The 23903-nt window shown below is 44.9% G+C and overlaps 1 protein-coding gene across 10 annotated transcripts; it reads right to left on the bottom strand.

Moving 5' to 3' along the window:
- Positions 1-1643: 1643 nt before the first annotated feature.
- On the bottom strand, positions 1644-22636 carry MFF (mitochondrial fission factor). Of its 10 annotated transcripts, none has more exons than XM_068145524.1 (10): positions 22432-22636; positions 18207-18445; positions 17189-17361; positions 15514-15602; positions 12027-12101; positions 10458-10616; positions 8196-8213; positions 5402-5464; positions 2701-2785; positions 1644-2315 (listed from the first exon to the last, which is right to left on the bottom strand). In XM_068145524.1, exons 2-10 carry the CDS (start codon positions 18421-18423, stop codon positions 2184-2186), a joined length of 1011 nt encoding a protein of 336 aa, XP_068001625.1. In that variant the 5' UTR covers positions 18424-18445; positions 22432-22636; the 3' UTR covers positions 1644-2183. The 10 variants fall into 10 exon arrangements, with proteins under 10 accessions (XP_068001625.1, XP_068001624.1, XP_068001626.1 ...); XM_068145523.1 differs by having other exon boundaries at positions 18207-18424; XM_068145525.1 differs by lacking the exon at positions 8196-8213 and having other exon boundaries at positions 18207-18424; positions 22432-22635.
- Between the last annotated feature and the right edge of the window lie 1267 nt (positions 22637-23903).

The following is a 23903-nucleotide window of genomic DNA, read 5'->3' as shown; positions in this document are numbered from 1 at the left end:
CGCCTCGAACAGGGCCGCGTTTCAAGGCTGAGCTCGTAGCTTCTCTGGTTGCAGCATCACCAATGGGGCGGGCCCAAAGCCGCCAGTGTCGGGTCCTTCGGCGAGATGGGGGAGCTGGGGAAGCATCTCCTGCCGAGGTCAGGCCAGGCAGCTGCCCCGCCTCTGCTCGGGGTCCGCAGGTGTGCTCAGGCAGAACGTGCTGACCATTGAGACTGAGAAAACCTGCCCCCACAACGCATAGCCTGGGGTGTTTGTAAAACGTCCTCCTTGGGTTCCAGTTCCACTGGCAAGACAAAGTCTGGTTTTGTTCCCTTGAGCTTTATTTTTTTTACTGTACAACTCTTTGTACAGTTCTTTCCTAGCTCAAACCCTCGTTTGCATCATCCTAGTTCATACAGTACAGTTCATACATACCTTCAGATTAAAGGCTGTGGTATAAAATCCATGAAAATAAAACAGATGTGCAGGGCTGGCCCTTGCCTTCATGTTGCCTTTCACTAAAAGACAGAAGGATCACACTTCTAAACATTGCTGATAGCAAAATGTGCAGAGCAAAGCCCCGAGCAGCCAATGGAGTCACGGCAGACAGTAAATGGAGCTTAAAAACACTTGACAAAATACCCAAGCACAGTGCCCATCAACAGTGGTGCCAAGACCACACAGCAGTGGGGTGGAGCACTTGATTTCACTGAATGGCACCTGAGATGTGCAAGTAGAATTCCTTGATGAGGCACTTGGAGCACACATCAGATCCTCAGGGCTTCTCCGCTGATACGCTCTGGACAACCCACCCTTATCAGGCACTGCTCCATCACCAGCCCTGAGCTGCAGTCTCCAGACCTGCAGCACCCCAGTGACCATCCCAGCCAATAAAGTCTGCACAGGGGTAGCCCCAATACTGTTGCATAAGCTTGGCTGCTGCAGCATGAGCCAAGGATAACATCCAAGGAGGCCCCACATCCTCTTCCACAGATGTTGGTACCATCACCTCTTTGCCCTCTGTGACTTTAGAGAGCCCAGAACTGGTGGTGCACAGAAGTCTGCATCTGGCTGGTCTAGGCAAGGTCCTTGTTAGAGCACTGCTTTGTTTCATTGCACATCACATCCCACACAATCAGTTGTTTGAAACACCCCCGGGGAAGGGGTTGTGACTGCTGCAGCCGTTCATGTCAGGAGGCAACCAATAAGCACAGAGGCCAAGGCCCCCCTGGGCAGCAGTATGCATGTCTCAATTCTCCTTCAAACTCCAACTACCAAAAACCATGGTGGATCAGGTGGCTGAACTCACACCAGGCTCATTCCTTGTGCCAGTGTCCCGCACCACATACACCCAGTGCCAAATACACATGGGATAGGAGCCTGTAGCAGGCTGTCAGGTCCTAGATGCTGCCTCCAAGTTAGTTCATTATCACATACTGCAAAAACTGATCGCTTGGATGATTTCCTTAAAATTATATTAAACAATGCTTTGTGGTTTGTTTTTTTCCTTTTTTTCCCCCAGTTTTATTAAATACACTGCCTCAGTACCTGGTAGCCCAGGCTCTTTTCACCACTCACCCACTGACGGGCTTAAAAATGTATTTTATAGAAAAACACCTGCAAAAGTAAAGCTGAAAACAAACCAACCAAAATGTCCAGAGGTGTGTAATACAAGCTGCACCTTAGCAAAGAATTCCTTTTATTAGGACTTGGACATGTACTTCAAGAAAGGAACACACTCATGAAACAGAACACACTCCTCAGACATGGCACGCCTCAAACTACTCAGAGTAAAGGAGAACTCCTGCACTCACGATTAATTGCGTCTAACAACAGAACAATAAAACCTACGCTTTATTTCTTCGGCTTTTACACTTTTACCAAGCCCATTCTGTCCGTTCTCATCCCCACACCACAAAATGTCCCAGTGGTTACTCCTGTGGGCCACAGTCCTTACGCCGCATGAAGCCGAGGTGGCGTCGGCCGAGCCGCAGTGACACCGAAAGCATGCAAAGGAGGATACTGCGAGTGCTGGCGATGCGAACCTACTGAAGAGGGTGTGACTGAGCACAGGGTATGCCCCCTGCTGCAGCCTTCCTCGGTGGTGGCAGCTCCCAGTGTATGAATTATAAAACAGCATACAATTCAGAAACAAAAACGAGGGACTTGGAGGAGAATCTATGAAGTCTTCTCCAGGGCGGTGCCTAGCGCCGAAACCAGAGCCAGCTGTTGAGCAGCCAGAAAGCCACGGTGATGGAATACATGACCATTTCCCTTTTAGCACGCTCTTTGTTTTCTTCCTCCAGAAGCTGCAGACGGCGATTAAGTTTGATTATCTAAAAATAAACAGAGGCTTTTAATACTGTGTTGAGAATATGCCAGACTCCAGAAGCTTCTGAAGAGTAAAATAAGACAAAATGAAAATAAATAGGGATCCCAGGCAGATGGATTTTAAACACTTGAAAGATAAACTGGGCTACTGTCCATTGCTAGCAATCAGACCCTGCTGCCCCCTAACAAGCAAGTGCAGAAAGAGAGTCAACTCTCTGGATTTCCAGAATAGTCCAGGTCACATGAGGATAAATCCAGCAGGGGTGCAGAGAGGATCAGCCCTTCACCACACCCATTGTGGACACCTCTGCAGCCCCCAAGGAAAACCTCTTCCTCCATTTTACCACTAGAGCTGTTTCTTGATGCTATCAGCAGCCCTGCTTTACATACCTGTCGTCTTAAGGAAGCAGCATCTACAACTGTCATGTCATCTGGTGTTCCCTCCAGCGTTGTATCCAGGTTGGAAAGACCGTATCTATCAAAGAAGGGAGATGGCTTAGCTGTCTTCTCCACACCCAGACCAGCAAGTACCACACTCTATCAACATTCTGGCAGATGCACTTTTTGGTGGTGATGGAAAGAATTACAACCTGTTTGCCTAGCTTTTAGAGAGCTGCCTGTTTCATCAGTTGTCTGTTTGACTGAATTGAGCACCAACACACATGAAGTGGGCAAGTGCTTGTCTGAATCTGGTTTATTGCTCTACACATTTAAATATTTCAGAAGATTTTCCATGTAGACAGACTTCTTGCTGTCATTTGGTCCCTCAAAAGACTGTTCCAGATATTTAGCTGTTTAATGAAACCTGAAAATTGCCTGAGCTAAAAGGCCAAATTGGCAACAGATTATAACTAACTAAAGGGAGGCAGGGAAAGCCTCAAGTGTCTTGCATTTGGTACCTACTCAGTATCCCAAAGGACACCTAGCAACATTAACAGTACTGGGATCATTAATCTCAGTATTTTAGGCAGAGAACCTTGCAAATAAGTAGTCCAGCACCAAGTCACTGCTTGCTGAACTCTGTGTGCATTAGAAAGTTCTCTGAGTACCTCTCAGTTCTCTCAATGCAGTGATTCAGAGGAAGGATTATTCTAACTCCAGGGCAAGTCAATTATTTGTGGCACAATTATCAGTTGGGAAGTGGCAGAAAATCCCCACAGAGTATGAGAGACCCCTTAAGGAGATTCTTTTCCAACAACTAACAGGTAGAAGCAGTCCCTGATGCTGCAACCTCCACGTGACTTTCTCACTTCCTATATCAAACCCTCAGTTTCCACTCAAGCATATGAACAACTGCTGCAAACAGCTTAGGAAACAGAACATAACCAAATACACCTGCAAGGATGTTTAGCATTTAATGACACTTAATGGTCAGCTTTTCTGAGGTGCATACAAGTAGAACTCTGAAGCCTGCTGAACACACTCAAGTGCTGACACTACTTCTGTGCTGCCAGTTCATCACTTCTACAGGGTGTTCTCAGCTCAGGCAGGATTCCTACCCCCAACAGATGGCTCAACAGAATTTTCCTTGTACTATAGAATATATTGCTTCTGAACACGAATTGCTTTTTCTAGATGAAAGTTACATTAGTCTGGACATAGAAACAATGAGATCCTCGAGTGACACTGTAAAACAGAGGCAGTTAACTACATTTGCTCTGTGGTTTGGGCTTGAAAGGTATGCAGGGAGGGGAAAGCCTTTACCAGGTGAGAGCAGCATGAAACAACTTTTAGTAAAGGAAGAGTCAGTAAGCAATGCCTGCCCACAGTCATGGCTGCTTTAAACCCACAGCATGGGACATAACCCACAAAGTTTTGGCAACACCTTTTGTTGGAAAAAGATTTTCTCATTAAGGCTATTGTTGATTTTTCTATTCTAAGGAGAGCCCCAACATTCACTTAACTGTAATTGAGGCTATTTACTACTTGTACTTGTTGCAGCTTGGGCAATATCAAAAGGACTGAAACCGCTGGGCTTTAATTTCCTCGGCGCTGTGAAGCTCGCATTGCTCACTCAGTTGTTGGAAGAGTTAATTATAAACCAATTTGAATGTTTCTGCTATTAAAAAACCATAGTCCAAAGCTTTGCAGACACACAAAGAAAACATTTTTAAAAGAATAATCAAGTCTTCCTTAGTACTACAGCTCCTCTGAAAACCAAAGACACTTCTGAGAAGGGTTTTCTTCTGTAGCCATTTTCTTCTTTGTAGTAGATGCTAAAAAAAAGTGTTCAAAAATAGGATAATGCCATCAGCTCCACAGCACTGTTGTCCTTCCCCAGCTCCTGGTGTCCCAGCAGAGGCCCACCATTTCAGAGAGCTGGGCACACTCATTTAATATCAAGTCAGAGTGCTGCTGCTCTGCCAACTTCCCAGCCATTCCAGGAATTAAATCATAGTATCAGTCAGGGTTGGAAGGGACCACAAGGATCATCTAGTTCCAACCCCCCTGCCAAGGGGTGTACCAGCAAGAAACCCCTTGAGAGAATCTCTTCAGCTGTTACAAGAGGTGAATTCTTCTGATAGAGAAGAATCACCTGCCTGAATCCTGTCTGCTTCAGCACGAATGTAACAGCTATTTTAATCAACACTCAAGAGTGCACTGGCAAATGGGAGCAACAGATGGGGGAAGGACTATGTTTTACCTTTCATCCTGACCATGAGACTATGTATCAGTCTTGATCAGCTCCACTGAAATTATGTCAAGTCTGCCAATATACAGGCAGTGAAAAGATACTCAGCTGCAACTAACAACCACTGAGAACACCCGGAAAAATATGGTGATACAAGGCCACATTTTCTAGTAATAAACCCATGCATCTCACTACTAAACAGAACATATTTGAAGTGTATTGCTAATGTAATTTAGGAGCTTTTCTCACACATGGAGTCAGAATTTTGCAGCATATTGTGTCTATCAGACAAGTGAGGTCTTTGCAGGTGACTTGGTTAAGGAATAAAAGTCTTGAATTATCTCAGGAGCTGAGAAATGAGCATTGTGTTTGAAAATAAGGCCACTGGAAAGGGAAGCAGAAGTGTGAGTTTTAGAATGTAATTTAGTGGATCATGACTAACAAAAAACCACTCTTTACCTGGTGTTGTCATGATGAGGGTTAGAGGAAGTGGTAGCAGCTGACCCACCACGTAACACTGGCCTACAGCCGGGTTTGGAGGTAGGAAGCACAAGACAGAAACAGGAAATGACAAACAGAGAGAAGAGGTAAGCCACAGAGAACAAAGGAACATCAAAACACTGCCACTTGTATAATGTTTGCATACAATATATAGCTATTCTGTTCTAAGTTGCACTTTCATAGCTCTCTCATTCAACTTCAACCACTTGAACACTGAATGTTTATGCAGCTGAAACATGTAGGCAAATTGTGGATTAAACACCTTCATTTCTGGAAGACAAATAGCTGGAACATTGCTTTGGGCAGAGCTTAACCACCTCACAAAACAACCACTAGAAAATTCAGGTTAAAAAAAAAGAATAATCTCCCTAAAACTCCAAACCTCACAATAATGGGGAAAAAAACAAAAGGTATCTATGAATACTTCTAGAAGTATTTTTAATCATTCTCTCCTCCCTCCGGGGAAAAGACAGATTTGTCTTCTCTTTATCCATCTAAGCTACTGCAACTCAGAAACCCTGGGCCAGCAACCTAAGGACCATCCATAGTCTGAAGAGGAGGAGATCTCTCCAGGAAGAAGTGACTACATTTCAAGCAGGCAGTGTGAACATCCCTGTAAATGTTGCTCTTTCTTTTCCTTCTAGGCAGAGAGGAAGGAAAGGTAGAGCTTTATGAGTTGTTGCAACTATATGATGTGCATTAACTTTGGAATAAGGAGTTCCTGTGTCCCAGGTCATGTGGATACCAGCAGTATCTCCTGCTAGAACCAGTACTGTGTGTTTTCAGTGCTTCTGGCAATGAGACATCAGTGTTACACATCTATGATGAGTAACAAACTGTTCAAGAGCCTGAACCCTTGTAGTTCCATCTGTGCTCCCAATGCCAACCAGAGGTACCTGTGTCGGTGCATTTAACCCTACACTCCAAGCTACATAGGTGTGAAGATCTTTCAAGCAGGTACATGTAGGAGGCAGAGGTTTGGTACTGGGGTGGCTGGGAGAACACTGTGGGATGGCTGAAAATAAGGAAGAACCATGCAAAAATATCACAACTACTAGTTTCATTAAAAAGGATCAGGATCTAGTAGAACTACTCAGTGCTAACTCACACTGCTCTTCCCAAGGAGAGATGCAGGCCTGGTGGCAGCCAAGAACTACAACAGGTAACTAAACCAGAGCACCCAGATCTGTGCAGATCAGGAACCTGACTTAAAGGCCTCAATCCTACTTCCCAGCACAGCCAGGCTGCATGTGGTTTCTTCCTTTTGTCTGCATTTCACGTTCTATTTCTTTACAGGTGGACCCAAAAGGATCACCAGACAGTCCCCTGCCTCTCCCATACTTTTTACTTACTTGTTTGGTTTTGGCTTTTGTGGTGTGGTTTTGTTGTTGTTGTTGGGTTTTTATAATCAACAGTAACAAAAAAAATCATGACATAGATCACAGTGGCCTCACAACTGAGATCAGCTTACCTCAACAGTCTGCAGCAAGTGTTTTGGTAAATAGAGAATGCACAAGTATGATAAGAGTCAGGCTGTTAAACACATGGTTGCCTTTAAATAAAACTAAGCAAAAGCACATTGAAATTTCAATTTCCTGGCTACTTCTGTCAATTCCATCCCAAACATTAACTCATGATCAGAAGCAGCCCTAACTGGAGGACAGGAATACTCAACACTTCATTATTTCACTGCAAATACAGTGGCAGCCTGAAACATGAAGGGTATGTGCAGTAATACAACTTAATAAAAGGCAATAAAACACAGACCAATTGAGCCTGGTCTGTCTTCTGCTGCTCAAGAGGGCAGCATGCAATGGAAATACCACAGTGGTAATGCAATCAGACACGTAGTCTGGGGAGGAAAACCACTTTGTGTGGACAACCTAGGTACCTGGGTTGGCTTCTGTTGAGTCTGTGCATGTGCACAGGGGCCCGAGGCCAGCATGTGCTCTTTGTCAAGCAGAAGCAGCAGCTATGAGCACCCCTGATCTACTTTAAGACACCTCTGGAAATCTCAGAAAGGCCATAGGAATGGACTCTAGGACTTTACAGGCAGGTTCTGGACATTACCTGGGTAAGAAGTTCAGCTTCTACAGCACAGAAAGGACTGGTGCATTGAGGAACCAGTGACTGGATGAAACTTGTTTCCACGCTTTACCTGGTCACTTCAATAAAGCAACAGACTGCTGCTTTTCCCAGGCTCCTTCACCTTTCAGATACATTTAGTTTTCTTAACTATTTTATCCCAATCTTATGCCAGTCTGGAGTCATGTGTAGCCCTCTTTGACGGCCTGCACTCACATCCTGTTTTAATTCTACCATGGAAATTATCACTCGCTAGCTCAATACAAAGAGTAATCTCATAGCACCTCAGGATATGATGATGTGGGTGAAGTTTGATGTTTAAGAAGGGTGGTGGCTTTTTAGAAAGGGCTGTGCTGAAGAAAGGAACTAGTAACACAGTCCCTTATTTTCTTTTCCTATGTAAAAAGGAATTGACTCAAGAGATGAAGTTCAGGTAACATCCAGATTTCGATGCAACTCTGTTCAGATGTGAAACTGCCTTTTGTCCTGCATTCAAGACATCACTTAAGTCTCCTTAAATGCCAAGTTTGGGGGTTTTGTTTGGGTTTTTTTTTGTTGCCTAGACCAGAAAAGATCAGCACTTCCAAGACACTAGATACAGCCCCTGTAGTTGCTCAACAGAAATTGAAACAGAGAAGTGGTTAGAACTAGGAAAACAAAAACTGACCTATTGTTCTTGTCCAAGCTGAAGGAAATGCAAGAGTAAACAGAGAGTGTCAACAGTGACCATTAAAGTGTTGTCCATTACATAACCTAATGTGCAAGCAGCGCTGGCTAAATGAGGCGTAATTCATTACCTGCAGCAGCACATCAGCACCTGCTGTTAGCAGTTTTAGTAGACAGGAAAATATTTGAGATCAAAATAAGCCAAAAGAAAGAAAAAAGCAAGCCATGAACCAAGTTACAAATATTTACAGCAACAGGTAGTAAGACATTGTTCATTTTAAAAGACCTCACCCGGTATTGAGCATACAAGGTTAAAATAGAGAAGGTTTTGAGATAGAGAGCACATTACACAGAGCAAAAGAAGAAAGTGCAGATTTGGAGCAATTTACAGTCAACACTATTTTGCAACCATGCAAGTGGATCATCCAAATTTCACATTCCTACGCCAGCTGTGGAGCAACGGTGGCTGTCTAAACCCCCAGCCACAAGGAATGCACTTGCACCTTAGTGAAGGGTTCAGTCTTTTTGCACCTACTTGTTGAGGGGTGTCTGGAAACAGGTTTTCCATTTCTTCTAGGAAGATTAGTAAGAACACCTCAAAAAATCAACCCAAACCAGGAAGAGTGGTGCAGCTTTTGAAGTGCCCAGAACCCTAGGAATTTTATGACAACTGAAGCAAGCTGAAGGTGTATGTCTGCATGTGTGTGTCCCTGCCAGAATCCAAGAAAACATGGTCAAGGACATGCCCAATGGCAGCCAGGAATAAACCTGTCAGCTCCACTGCAGACTGGGATTTCAGGCTCTGTTTCAACAAGGACTCTTGGCACAGTATTCACAAGTGCTGTTACTCACAGATCCCAGAATTCCTCTTTATGAGGAGCTTTAATTTGTAAAGCAAAATGAACTTGTAATTCCATCTAACTTTTAATACTGACAAGAGAAAAAAGGTATTGCTGTCTTTAAAAACAAAGGCCAGTAAGACTGGAGCTCCCTACACTTCAGGGATGTTAATGTGGACATCCATGTACTGTTAGGTCAGCAAATGTGGTGGGCTACAGGTGGTGCCAGGTTGGGAAGTGATGGCAAACACACAGACATTCACAATAAGATTGGCTTGATAGTCAACTTTTGTTACCAAACAACTGGAAAGCAAATCATTTACCCACACTACAAAATACTGAGAGTGATGCTGGGCTGTCAGCAATCAGAGACAGATGGCAAGTTTCAATGAACTTCCAGGCCACACTGATGAGCTGCAGGAGGGATCAGTTCTCCTTCTGATCTTCTTGCTAGTCATGTCCTCTAACTGGACCTGTTGGTGAGGTTTTGGCTAGCTCTACACTGGAGACTGTGTGCAATTCATACTTGAACCTCTAGCTAGTATGCTATTGACATGGAAATTGCTTTTGGTACACTAACCTTGCTATTATTACTCTTCATCAATGTGTCTGTAGTGTAAAACATGCTGTCCTTTGAAGTGCCAAATCCAAACAGTCCAAGGATGTCAAGTGGACCAAACTCCACAGAAAAGAACGGAAATACTACATGATGACTGCCACTAGACTGGTTTTGGCTCACTGTCACTCAAAGTACCAGCTCATCCATAAAAGCAGAGCCAGCATTAACAGAGGAGCAGCCAGCCTCTCTGTACACATTGCCTTTCTTCCTGTCAGCATCCAGCAGCACGGTCACCATCAGTCTCCTATCATCCACAGATAACTATTCCCAGTACAAACTGGAACATCCTCAGGTCTTGCCATGTTATCAAAGGCAGTGTCTACAATGCCTAGCACAACGTTGTACTTTGTTTCTGAATGTCTGTTTTACCCCATGACACCATCAACCCAATCTTATTGATGTACACCATCACTCACCAACAGAAAGCAGAAGACAAGGCTAATAAATCTGCAGGCTCAGGGTGGAGGACTAATTGCAGAAAACTGACAGTCACAGACTAATGCTTCCCATTTTGAGTCTCATTGGAAAGTAAACCAAACCAACACTATATTTGACTGAAACAGAAGCATTTTGAAATGTGAATTTTGGACAATTAAATTGCTTATGAAGAGTGAAAGCAAAAGGAAAGCAAAAGCAAACCATTTCATCTCATAGTTTTGTAAGCAGAAACCGAACTCCGCTAAAAAAAAACATGAAAGGGGGAAAAAAAAACCAAACCAAAAACCCAAACCAACCAAACAAAAAAAACCAAACCAAACCAAAAAACAATCAGCAAAAGCTGGCAGAGTCAGTGACAACCAATCACCTGCGGTTTTCATCCAGCACATCCAAGACCTGCTGGTAAGCCCTACGAGTGGAAGACTGGATAAACGACAAAATGCCACGAGCAGAGTAAAGATTAATCCCATCTTCAGGTGACATATTGGGAGGACAGACACGAGCCTGTTGCAGTGATGGTGTCACACTGTTTATACAAGCACAGTAAATGGAGAGAGAAATACTACAGTCAGATTTGGAATTAAAAAAAAAAGAAAAGCTTTGCAGATAGACCCCCATTCCAAAATGCTTATTGCTTGCTTTTGGTTTGCCCTTCTCCCACCACTCTAAGGCAACGCTCCCAAGTTCTAGCCACGCAGGGATCACGAACAGTGTTTATGCATGTTCTTCAGAGACAAATATAAGTAATAAACCAAGCACACACTTTAGATCTGTTAAAAAGTTAGTTTCAGAAGGTCCTTGTCCAGCTGGATCTGTACCTGTTGAAGTCAGTATCCTGTACCTGTTGAAGTCAGTATCCTGTACCTGTTGAAGTCAGTATTCAAGCCTCACTGACAGCAATGACTAAGGGGTTTTGGCAAGCATTGACATGAACAACTCCTACAGAATTTCTTCTCAGAACATGAGCCTTTTTCAGTAAGGAGAATCTCACAGACAGCCTCTTCAACCAAAATTTTTCTTTGAGCTGTGACTAAAGATCAGGACAGTATTTTGATGAGCACATGAATAAAACTTAAAGGCAACTGCAAGAAACATCAGTCAGTTCCAGTGTTTGGAACCAAAACAAACATGGAATTATAGAAATGACTGTGAAAGAGCACAGTGACATTCTCCTCTACACAGAGTTTTTAGCTTAGCTGTGATGTCTCCTAAACCTCCCCAAAGCATCTGTGATTTACACATGGTTTATTTCAGACATTTCTCTTCCAGTTCAGAAGGTATCAGAGGAGAGGTAAACAGATTTAACTTTTAACAGACTAAGGTTGCTTTAAATTCAGCCACGCAGACAGACTGTATTCTCATCAAAGATGTGCACACCCATCACCTTTTCCCCAGACTGGCACAAAGAACAGAATTTCTCAAACTGTGAAAGTGAATTCTCCAGAGAGATTCCATTTTCTAAGGGAAATACTGGAGCAGAAAACACCCAAACATGAAATGCTGTCCTGTTTTCCATGTGCTCTTGATGGCTTGTTGGCTTCCTATGCAGAATTGGAATCCTTGCACTCAGAATGGCCTGGCAGTGGCCAACAAAAAGCTGTTTCTCCAGCTATTCAGAACCAGCCAAAGAAGAAACAAGCACACTAAAGCTATTTTGAAATGCCAGTTTTTCTTTATAAAGCAGTTCTTAGTTGAAGCTGTCCCTTTCCTTTGCCGTCAGGTGTTTTTCCCTCTGTTCTTTACAGGGGGGGAAATGATTTGGCCAAGTTTGAGAAACCCTGAAGCACAATTAGAAACTAGATATTCAGTGTAGCAAAGGCCGTTGCCAGTTTTCTATTCTAAACTACAGAGGCTTAGTCAGAAAATTAGTATTGCAGAGACATGGATGATTAAACACACTGCTGATTTTCATATAGCAGGTAACATTTAGGCTTACGTGCAGTCTTGAGTCGAAAGAGGTGACTTGAACCGTGGCATTTTATTTCTTGGGACAGTATCTGATCTGTGCCACCTTGAATAATAATTGTCATTTCTTAAGTAAGCATTCTTGTAAGCAGAGGGATTATAATGCAGAGAGCTGTCATTACTGCTACACATCGTTACTGTACAAGGTGCCTGTTTGTCAGTCTCAGGCTCTTTAAAGAATTGGGGGGTTTTGACAATTCATGTCTTTAGTGAAGCCCAGCTCCTGATCAATTCTCAGACTTTGTGTGCAAGTGGATGACAAGAAGAGAGACAACAGAAAACAAACAACTGTTTGTACCATGTAGAGAACACTGCGAGAGGGACCCCAGCCAACTTTTGCATTTCATTCTCACAGTCTATTCCAGGACATTTCATTTTGTACTTTTTGTAGGTCAAGCACTGGAATTTTGCACAGTACATCTGAATATGTTGTCCAGGAAGGACATCAGTGTCCTAAATGAAAGCTTAAGTATTATAGTCCTATTGAGAAAAGAAAGGATTAAAAAAGCAGTGCTCCATGTGCTTCTTCAGTGGAGCTCTCATCACAGCATCAGAGTGGACTAACCTGTCTACTGGGAAGTTGAATCAAGGAGGTAAGAGAAATAAGCATTGAAAAGAATATATTTAATTCCTACAGAAAACAATACTTAAGTCCAGGAGTACATTTATTGACCTAAATGGTCTAACTTATAAACAAGGAAGCTAAACTCAAAAGTCATGCACCAAATTAGCAATGAAGCTCTAACGGAAGTAGATTTAGGTGACATTCAGCACCATCTGAGCTAGCAGAATTCACACCAAGCAGGTGCTTGCTTCTGTTGCCTATTTTCAGCCATACAGTAACACTTCCACATGGGCAGCTTCTCCTAAGTAGCTACCACAGTGAAAACTGTGTGACTTTTGTTTGTACTTGTGGTTTGTATTTGCGTGCTCTCTGTGGCTACCTGAAGGGAAGCTGGAGTGAGGAGGAGGCAGCCTCTTCTCCTTGCTGTCAAGCGACAGGACTAGAGGAAAGAGTTTCAAGCTGCACCAGGGGAGTTTCAGGCTGAGTATTAGGAAATATTTCTTTATGGAAAGGGTCTCAAACAATGGAATGGTTTGCCCAGGGCAGAGGTGGAGTCACCATCTCTCGAGGTCTTTAAGCAGTGTGGGGACCTTGCGCTTAGGAATATGGTTTAGTGTTGACCCTTTAGTGCTGTGTCAAAGGTTGGGCTGGACGATCTCGGAGGTCTCTTCCAACCAGATGCATTCTGTGAAATGTTATTTTATTGTTTTTAACAGTTTACAGTCTATGTCCTGTGGGCCTAAATAGTGAGGAAATGAGAGTCCAGAGATGCCTTTTTCACCAAGTACAAAGGGCTCGGCTTTCCTGCATTTGTGTGAGCTATACAGCATGGCAGTGGTGTAATCTGAGCTGACAGAACATTCCCTTGAGAGTCACCCAGGGGCAGACTCACATTCTGCACTGAAAGACTTGCAAAACCTGGATCAGGGAGGAATGTCTGACTCAGCATCACTGCAAGTGTCACTGCATGTCCAGAGTGACTTTTTTGGATCAGACTGAAGTCAGAAGCAGCACTTACAACAGAAAAGAAGCAATTTCTAGGAACCTCAACGATTTCAAAGCAGATGATTGCCATTTTAGGCAGAGCATAAACTTCTGTCATAAGAAAGTGCTTGGAGGGACAGATGAATGAAATTCTAAAAAACTGGGTTATCTGCAGGTCAGCAAGTGTGGAATGTGCAGTGCAGAATGACATGGGCAGTGGAGAGCAGAGAGGCAGCAGGCTCCAGAGCAGCTAGCTAGCTGGATTTTTTCATACCAACAGAAGAGAAGAGCTCCTGGACCAATCTGAAGTTTATCTCATTTTCCTAAAAGACAGTCTACATGGAAACTGCTTAGGATCAAAAGTTTGACGACAGACAATTATGCAGGTACTAACATGGGCATCAAGAGAGGAAAATTCATCTCCAGATGTGCCAATTTCTGGGCTTTTGTAAATGTTAAACTGAGTCACCCAAGCTGCCAATCACACATTCAGCGATCGCATCCTTTCTAAACGTACAGGACTCACGGTGTGTAGTGTATTGCTAAGCCTCTGAAGGACTGGCAGTGGACTTACAGACTGACTGCAAATAACATTCAGAGTATTTACAAACAGTAATTCTATATTCTATCCCTGAGAAACAGCAAAGCACAGGGGTGAGTTTTACAGATTTGGGGTTTTCAGATTCAAGAAGCTAATAAGGGGCTTAAAAGATGGAAATCCAGTTTTGTCAGCTCAGTTGATATATGTGACTTGACAGACCTGAGAACCTAGACATCTGCCATCCCTAAACTTGATGAACCAAAGTCTGATTAAGAAGAAGATATGCAACAGTTACTTCCACAAACATCTGGAGGAAGAGGAGAATTGTAGTATCTGGAGCATGCATCAGAGTACATTGTCCACAACTGGTGGAAACGTAAGTAACAGACAGACAGGTCTGTATTACACAGAGTACCTCCTAGTGTCCCCACTGTAAACAGAAGGAAACAGACATTTCTGGGACATAAGCCACTTGATCTATTTCAGACTAAAAATAGACAGACCCTAAGTAGTTCATGCCCTTATTTTCCTCTAGTTACTGAAAATGAAGTTTATGGTGATTCAGTAACAGTAGTGCACAGTCTACATTGAGATAGATGAATCCCATCTTTTAGGTCTTAAGCCTAGGGTCCTTTAGAAAAGGGAAAGGGAAAGGATCCTTTAGAAAAGGGAAAGGATCACCCAAAAGGTAAAGGGAATCTTTTATATAAGAGTTTTAATGGTGACACTGCCAAACCAGTTACTGCCAGGTGGGAAGATGCTGCCACTCAAAATAAGACTATCATAGCTAATTACAATATACAGACCAAGAGAACTGCTCCCTCAGATGGTAACAACAGATGCCATTTCCACTTGTAAATGTAACTTTTCATTTTGATCTCAAAAAAATATTAAAGATCTGCACTCACAGATTCCAATAATTAAGGAAAATTACTTATTCTAATGCTCACGTGGAAATGCACACGTTCCTTCTTCTGTGAATGAAAATCATTGTAATACACAGAGTGAGGGCAACAGGAACATTCTGATGCAGAAAGAATTCAATGTCCTGAAAATTCAGGGGTTAAAACAAAGTACTGTAGCAGCTCAGAAGCTGGAAATCTCCTGTAGTAACAAGTCATGGTAACTGGTAAGGCCACAAACACTCCCACCCACCCCCTGCAAGAAAATCCTCCAGAAATGAGTCAACCTGTCTAAACAGAAAGCACCGAAATGAAGCAAAATCCTCTCTTTCCAATATTTGAAATTCTTTACTTCCCACAACATACAAAATGCTAGCTGGAAAAGCCAGCTAACAAGGAGCTAGGGAAGAGAGGAAATGTCTAATAGAAGCATGGCTGTGTCCCTGCCCCCTGCTGCTCTACTCACAGAGAGTCGTTGCGGGCCAGCTGGCCGTTCTGTCGCGTGGCGTTCTCGCTCATGGAACGCTCTCTCTTCAGTCTCCCCACTGAGCGAACCTGTGGGAAAGGAGAGGAAGGGGGAGATAAAAGGCAGAGAATTCCAAGAAACATGTAGTAATTTCCACTGGAGATCTCTAAGTTAGATCTGCCTTCAGATACTACAGCATATTTTCATGGCTTTCACAGTGATTAGGACCAAAAAACCAACCAGTAACAGGATCTGATGCTGGTACACAAAACTACTCAGTCCTGTAGTGATCTGTCCATGACATCTGAGGCCAAACCATTAACCAACAGTGTTGTGAATAGGTAAAAAACCAGTATTCTGTTGAACATTACTTCCTACCACCAGAGGAAAGCACAGTTCCACTGTATTTTATGAGTCTACGTGGCTTCATAAATCTTTTCCAGTTGCTAAGATGTCAATTCCATCACCCACCTGGGGGCCTGTGTTACACCCTTCTTTGAAGGGGGTTTTCACAGTAAGAGCTCAGTAAACCACAGAATCAAACAGGTTGGCAGAGACCTCCAAGATCAAGTCCAACCGATCACCCAACGCTAACTAATCAACTAGACCATGGCACTAAGTGCCTCATCCGGTCTTTTCTTAAACGCCTGCAGGGACATTGACCCCACCACCTCCCTGGGCAGCTCATTCCAACGGGCAATCACTCTTTCTGTGAAGAGCTTTTTTCTAAGATCAAGACCTTGAGTACTGTGTCCAGTTCTGGGCCCCTCAGTTTAGGAAGGAGGTTGACTTGCTGGAACAAGTCCAGAGAAGGGCAACAAAGTTGGTGAGGGGGTTGGAACACAGCCCTATGAGGAGAGGCTGAGGGAGCTGGGGCTGCTTAGCCTGGAGAAGAGGAGACTCAGGGGTGACCTTATTGCTCTCTACAACTACCTGAAGGGAGGTTGTAGACAGGTGGATGTTGGTCTCTTCTCCCAGGCAGCCAGCACCAGAACAAGAGGACACAGTCTCAGGTTGTGCCAGGAGAGGTTTAGGTTGGATGTTAGGAAGAAGTTCTACACAGAGAGAGTGATTGCCCATTGGAATGGGCTGCCCAAGGAGGTGGTGGAGTCGCCGTCATTGGAGGTGTTCAGGAAGAGACTTGATGGGGGCCTTGGTGCCATGGGTTAGTTGTTTAGGTGGGTTGGATTGGGTGATGGGTTGGACACGATGATCTTGAAGGTCTCTTCCAACCTGGTTTGGTTTATTCTAAATGAAGGTGTTCTAAACTTCCCCTTGCTCAGCTTGAGACTACTGTGTCTAAAGGGTGCGACAACGTCTGGCCACGCAGTTCCAAAGATTAACTGGAACATGTTAAAAGAATCTTTTTGTTTTCTGACAACCTGCAAATAAAAAGAAGAACCTTGCAGCTTTCTCTTCCATCTAGAGGATAGTTATTTGAAAGTATTTAGAGTAGTTCTAATGATGACTTTGTTTTCATGCAGGAACAACGCCCCTTGCCATCTGCCAGCTAAACGTGGGACAGCAAAGAAATTATTAGAACTACTACAGTGCTAACCAGGATGATTTTGTACTTTCCCAGCTTATGTTAGCACCAAGTAGATCTGCACCACAGGGGAGAAATCATTGGTCACTTCACTTCTTAACTAAGTTAAAAAACAAAGCAAGTACTGGCCTCTTCAGTTTGAGGTGTCTGCTGAGGAGGTTTTTCTAGGTCCAAAAAATCTAGCGGTCGATCACTAAGAGAAATAACACGGGGAGGAGTTTTCAGTGCCAGTGGTTTGAATGGAGTAGACTGAAGGATGTCAAGGTCTGATGGTCTGGGAAATGGAATGTCTTCACTATTACCTGCAAGAACATCAATTGTCAGTTGAAAGCAAGTTGTTCTGAGGCCCAAGGGCCAATGCTAAAACTCAAAAAGACACGACAGAAGTTATCTGCCCAAGAATGAAGTACACCTTCCTTTAATAGGATCTGGATGTTAAAAACAACGCTTACAGTTCTCATAAAGACCATATTAATTGATGCTTATTTGAGCAGCCTCTGTGAGAACAATGATCTTGAGTGAATCTGAGTGGCATCACCTATCACTGCAAGTGAGGGCAGTTTTCATCTCTGGATATACTCCTGTTGAAGGTGGATGTGCAGATGTCACTGTTAAAGCATAGCACACACATCACACCTGTTGCAAATGGTGCAGTCAGCAGCACATCCAGGTCTGCCACTGTAAAACCCGTGCCCATTTACAGCCCACCCAGTAACAGACAGATCCTTAGTATAATTTACATTCTGTTTAGGATCAAACACATCTTGCATAGCCAATACACAGTATACCTTCAAAACTTGTGATAGATACATCAGCTTACAGTTAAATAACAGAAATCAGGAGTAAATCAATGAACATTTGCCTTTTTTTTCCCCTCCAGAAATTGTTTAGTGAGATGAAAAGTCAGCAGTTAAACTTTCTGTTTGCAGTTCATCCATTGACTGTCTCCATTACGAGTGATACCAAAACTACCCAAGAAACCTTTCCAGAGTTTAAGGAACTTCCCAAGTCAAAGCTGATAAGCAGCAATGGTTTGAAAGTGAAAAAGGGTTTTACAGCTTTTTCCTCTTAAAAATCTATCAATATATCATTCTGTCCAACCACAAACTCGGGGAACTGTTTCTCTCCTATGGCACCGCAGACGCACCTGCCACTACAATCCGCTCGGGAACCTGCATAGTCACACTGGCATTTGGCAATCCTTCCTGGACACCCTTATCCAGGTCAGCGTTTGGAGGAGCTACTTTGAGTTTCTCTGGGACCCTCATGCGCTGGCTGATGCCCTCGGTGTACTCCATCTCGTACTGCAGGCGGTTCATCTCGGCCATCTCGGCAGCCGGCGACGGGAACGCAGCCCCGCTCATTCTGCCAAAGGAAAGCCAGCAGCTGTAACAGTAACACGGGAAAGCAGTGGAAGGTGTGTCAAGGAAATTCTTTGATCTGGTTACTAGACAAGCCGTGGATGATCCCAACTCAACTGGCTTATTTAGAGACACAAGTTATACCATAACATTCAGGGCAAGCACAGGCACGAGGGCAATGGCAGAAGAACAAGGCGATGCTGCAGGCGATGCTCAAAGCCGCACTGAGGGTCCACAGATGGAGCTGTGACAGAATAACAGAAACTCTGCACATCACACACACTATTTCTGCCCTGGCTGGCAGAAAAAGAAACCCAAACAAACAAAGAAACCAATAAGAATCAGTAGGCTTGGCAGGAAGCCCATTCAGGACTGGTAAGAAATCTGAACTGTATTTACGTGATATACTGGTCTCACACAAAGTGCATCAAGTCTTACAAAGCTGCACGTTGAAGCAGGGGAGGGACAGAAAAGGCTCAGCTTGGGCAGCAGCCCTCTGCTTCCTGTCACTCAGTCAGACCTCACTTCATCTTACAAGGACAAAGTTCCTTATCAAGGGCCTCCCAGACCAGCCTGAAAACCCCACGTGTTCCTAACCCATGCCCTGCACAAGCGGTTCTGTGAACTTCTCACTTCTGCATTTCCCTGTCAATTACAATCTTACTTTGCAGAACAGGTATGAGGTGGTCAGAGAGAAAACAAGCCTTTTATTCACACTGAGAAGGCTCTGCCAATACTTTAAACACACACTTTCCTGGAAAAGGAAGGGAATTTCACATGAAGCAGCAGGGGGCAGAATTTCCCAGAACGGTGGCGGTGACAAACTTACTGAATGATAACTGTTGGGAGTGCTAGGGAAGACAAAGACCAAAATAATGGGGTTTTGAGGTTTGGCTGATAGTTAGACAAAAAATATCCTAGAGCAGCACTTGAAGGTGGGCTGCGAAGGGGCTGCTGATAGAAATTAGGAGCTATCAAAGGAATAGGAACAGATGAGAGAGGCTGTTCGTCTGGGCAGTGGTTAGTGGACCTTGCTGGTGCTCAGACTGAGATGTAAATAAACACATATCATGTAAATGCAGCTTTCCTGGCATACCTGCCTATGGGAAGCAGGGCTTACTCTAGCCAGAAATCTCTAGTGGTATTGCTTGAGTAATTCCCTAACTGAAGAAATCTCTCCTGGCAAAAGGCAGGCTTTGCCACTGTAATTGCAGCTGCATTCCTTTACTACTTCTGGCAGCAAGGCTGTACCTGCTGCTGGTTGTGTGCATTCACAAGCTGAACAGGCAGAACTCTGTTATCAGAACACCTCAGTGCAGACCATCCATGGGGCAGGTGAGATGGACCCCAAGCCATTCCTCCACCACCACACAGAACCAATACTCCCATCAACAACACCCCAAACTAGCAGTAAACTTCAGACAGAAGCACATGGAAGGGTCTTGGACTGTGTAACACTATATTAAATGCCCATGTTTAGTACAGTCAAGATGTGATCCACCAGGCAAGACGCTCTGGGATCCTCAGTGCTATTTTCAGGACTTCCTCTCACCAGAGATCAAATGAAAAAGTCTTCTTAATCTCAAAGTTTCACAGCAAGGGAACTGGGGGTCAGGACAAAGGCATGCTGGTCACTGTTCTATGAGGACTTAATAAATAGTTATAAAGGCTATATTGGAAGTGATGTGGGTTTAATCCACCTGCAGTAGTTCTTACTGCTTGTATGCCTCAAGTGAAAGGAACAGGGAAACCCCATTCCATCAGAAATAAGCACTTTGTGGGAGTCCAAGAGGTGCTTGAGCAGCTCTGTCACTTCAAAACTCAAGACTTGTTCTATTTATTTTGTTCCTGCCCTTAGGTGTTGCAAACTAGTTTTGTGCCTCTTGCAAGACACTGGCCAGATCAGATAGGGACACAAGTACAGTACACAGCCTTCTGACATCTGCCCTTGACAAAAGGCGCTTTCGTGTCGAAACACAGCTTACGATCAGTACAGCCCTTCCAAACCAACAGGAGCAAAAATCATAATGCCAATAAAGAGACTACATTGTAACAGGAGCTTAAAGGTGAGATATTGCTTATGAGGCTTGACAAAAGGAGTGTCACTGCTTGGTCACAGTCCAATTGTGCAATACCTCTTCAGCTCTAACTTTTACATATCCACTACACCACAGCAGGGTTTACAGCCCAGCTTCCCGAGACTTTGGCACGGCTTTTGTGCCACAACTGCTCTCCATCTGTCAGATGCAGATGCAGATACATGCAGAAAACAGGCAGCATTGTAACAGTCACTTCATAAATTATTCATAGACTGAACAGCGCTGCGCGGGTTCAGCTGTACTTGCCAGGGACCTACCGATACAATGCCTCAACATTTCCTACTCGTAACTACTTTTCATCTACTTTGTGTCACGGAGAGTTGTATCTGCCCTCAAAGTGACTGCAACTTTTGCCCCCTTGTACAAGAGAAGAGGAAAACAAGAAACAGTGAGATTTCAGACATGGAGAACTAAAAATAATTAAGCAGGGCTTGTTAGCAAGCCTCACCTATTTCAAGAGAACAGAAATCAAAGTTGTGTTTTCTGCAAGGGTCTTGTTACACAAAGCGTTTCACAGAAGACATTAATAATGAATCAGGGAGAAGGAGAACTTTGGTATTGACATTTACAGAACTGAGTAGCTCTAAAGAGGAATAAAAATAGAAATCTGGGAACGATGAGACAATAAAGATACAGTCACAAACCCAGGATAAATAAATGACAGGGAGCAGCTGAAGTACTAATGAGCATCAGTGGTATTTAATGAGAGAAAGGGATGAGAGGATCCAGAGAAGTTGAGAAAGCTGAATTATACATGCTCAGAAAGACAGAGGGGTATCTCCTTCCCCCCCCCCCCCCCCCCAAGTAACAGCATCAGCAGAAGGTCTGAGGAGAAAGCAAGGTATACAACTCTAAAGGATCACTTTGTCTCATCGTTCTGGCAATAACCAGACACTGGCCATACCTGTGCTGCACCCAGGAGTGCTGAGCACAGGGCAGATGGCCCAGTTAACCTGAGCTGGCTGAAGCTAAGCCCTGATAATAGCAAAGATACGCCAGAACAAAGAAGAGAGCAGGTTCTCCAGCCTACGCTGAGCTGACTGTGACTTCTCCAGCTGTCTTACCGTTTGTTCCTGCTGGGGACATTTTACAGCTAGTCTGTTCATGTTGACATCCCCTACCACGAGCTGCTTCAGCCAGTGCCTACGGATCCTCTAACAGGTAAAAGGGGAAGAGGAGGACGTAAGGAGACGTATTATAGGACCCAAAGAGTCCTGAAACTGTCAGAGCATCTTTTGCTGAAGCATTTGGGAGCAGAGGCTACCAAGTAAGGAAGCACTAACGGAACGATTTGAGGGAGAGGAGAGCAAGGTGAGTGCTGAATGTTGAAAGCTGTTCTGCATGGGACAGGTATGTAGGTGAATTTTAAAACACATCATCCCTGTCCTCACTACCAGGATGACAGGAATAACGAAATGTCTACTGCACGTAAACAATGCTGTAGGAAACGTTAGGACAAAACACTCGTTTTTATTGTTTTAACACAAAAAACACTGCACACTTTAGGACCAAGTCCGACAATGACTTCTCTGAAACGCCCCAAAATTTATGGCGTTGTAAGAGCCGTAAGAGCGTTAAAGAGAGGGAAGAGAGCGGGTGGGGAATCCCAGTACCACAGCAGGGACGACAACACGGGACAGCACCGGGGGAAGACAGCACAGGCTGGGGACGGGGCGGGGAGGATGGTGGGGCAGCTCAGGTTGAAGGGAGAGGCTCAGGCTTGGAGGGATAGGGAGGTGGTGTCAGGTTGAGAAGGGGCCTCAGGCTGTGGGGATGAACGGCTGTATCACCGTTCTCTCTCCACCACCCTATCTTCTCCCAGTCCTGTTCCCTCACCGGGTCGCCCCACGGCCAGGCCAAGCCCGGTACAATCGGGAGACGTAGCCGCCAGGCCCAGGCAGCTCGTACTCACCCAGAGTGACGGGCAGGCAGCCGCCGAGTCCTACCCTAGCCGGGCCGTTCCGCTCCTGCCTCGTTATGACCCCGGCGCTGGCAGCCGCGGGCGTTAAGAGCCGCGACGCGCTCCGGCCCCGTTCCTCAGGTGAGACGCAAACACCGGCCGCCGTGTCCCCATCGAGCTCCCGTAGGGGCTGCCGGGCCGGGGGCCGCGCCTCACGTGACCAGAGCGGGCGGAAGCGCCTCTTGGTGGCGCCTCACGTGGTCGGGGGGGAGCGGGGGCCCCAGGGCATCCATTTTTAGTGAGGGCAAGCGGTGCGCAAGCGCGGCTTGAGGACGTTCTAAATCGCTGGGCAAGGTCAATACGTTGCGGGCTCGGATTCGAGTTGGGCGCCTAGGTACTTGAGGCTCGTGGGGGCCCACAGAGCAGAGTGTTCGGCAGCACACGAGTCAGGAGAGAGAACCTCTGCTTATCTTACAGCTGACTCTTCTCATCAGAGAGTTGCGAAATGACATTTAAGAGCATCCAGTCCAACTATTAACCAGCACTGCCAGGTCACCACTAAACCATGACCCTCAGCACCACATCTGTGTGGCTTTTAAACCCCTCCAGGAAGGGTGAGTTCAGCCCTGCCCTGGACACTCTGTTCTAGGGCCTGACAACCCTTTCGGGGAAGAAATGTTTTCTACTGTCCAATCGAAACCCCTGCCCTGCTCCAGGTTGTCACGCTAGAGCCAGGATGCTGCCTTGGTCACCTGGGCACACTGCTGGCTCTTCTGCAGCTTATAAAACGGTTTTTATGGACAACTCTCTGCTTTTTCCTCATTCATGAGTACGCACACTATTTTCTAGGGCTCTATTCCTGTATTGTCTGCACGGAGGGCAAGCTGCTTGCTTTAGCACAGTGGGCAGTGCTCCCCAAGGTGCCAGCTGAGCCAGGGCCCTCTGCCCAGCATCTGCATAGCTCCCAACTGCTGACAGCAGTGCTCTCCCCCTTGAACCACTCCTGACAGAACCACTCCTTCATGCCATCTCTTAAACACTGGGCAGCAGAGCTTCCTGTGGAGCACTTCCACCCTACTTCCATCTTTGTGCTTTGGTGGATTGACATAGCATTGTAATACGGAAACGAAGATCTAATTATGTACGTGGGTGGAAAATCTGGCTGGGTGTGTGATGAACCTGGCCTGCCACCCTCACGTGCAAGGGCAAATGGCCAGCCACTTCAGGGCAGGTTTTCTGTCAGGCAGGTGGTTGCCTGGCTACCACCCACAAGCAACTGCAGTTTGAACCCCAGCTGCTAGTTAAGCTCCACACCTTACTGGTTGGTGAGCCTCACAAAATCTGTCTTGTTAAACAGTGTCTTTTCTATGTCAGTCACTACCCCCTTAGTGTTACTTACAGTTTGTCAGCAAAAGTAGTAGACAGCCATCCCTAAACTACTCCTGCATGTTGATGGGGACTGACAGAGCACCATGTCCTCCTGT

Source organism: Melanerpes formicivorus, unplaced genomic scaffold (assembly GCF_026170545.1).
Source record: "Melanerpes formicivorus ecotype bairdi unplaced genomic scaffold, bMelFor1.0.p_v2 SCAF_12, whole genome shotgun sequence".
NCBI lineage: Eukaryota > Metazoa > Chordata > Aves > Piciformes > Picidae > Melanerpes > Melanerpes formicivorus.
The sequence above is the reverse complement of the archived record's forward strand: the minus strand, read 5'-3'. Positions and strand labels throughout refer to the sequence as shown.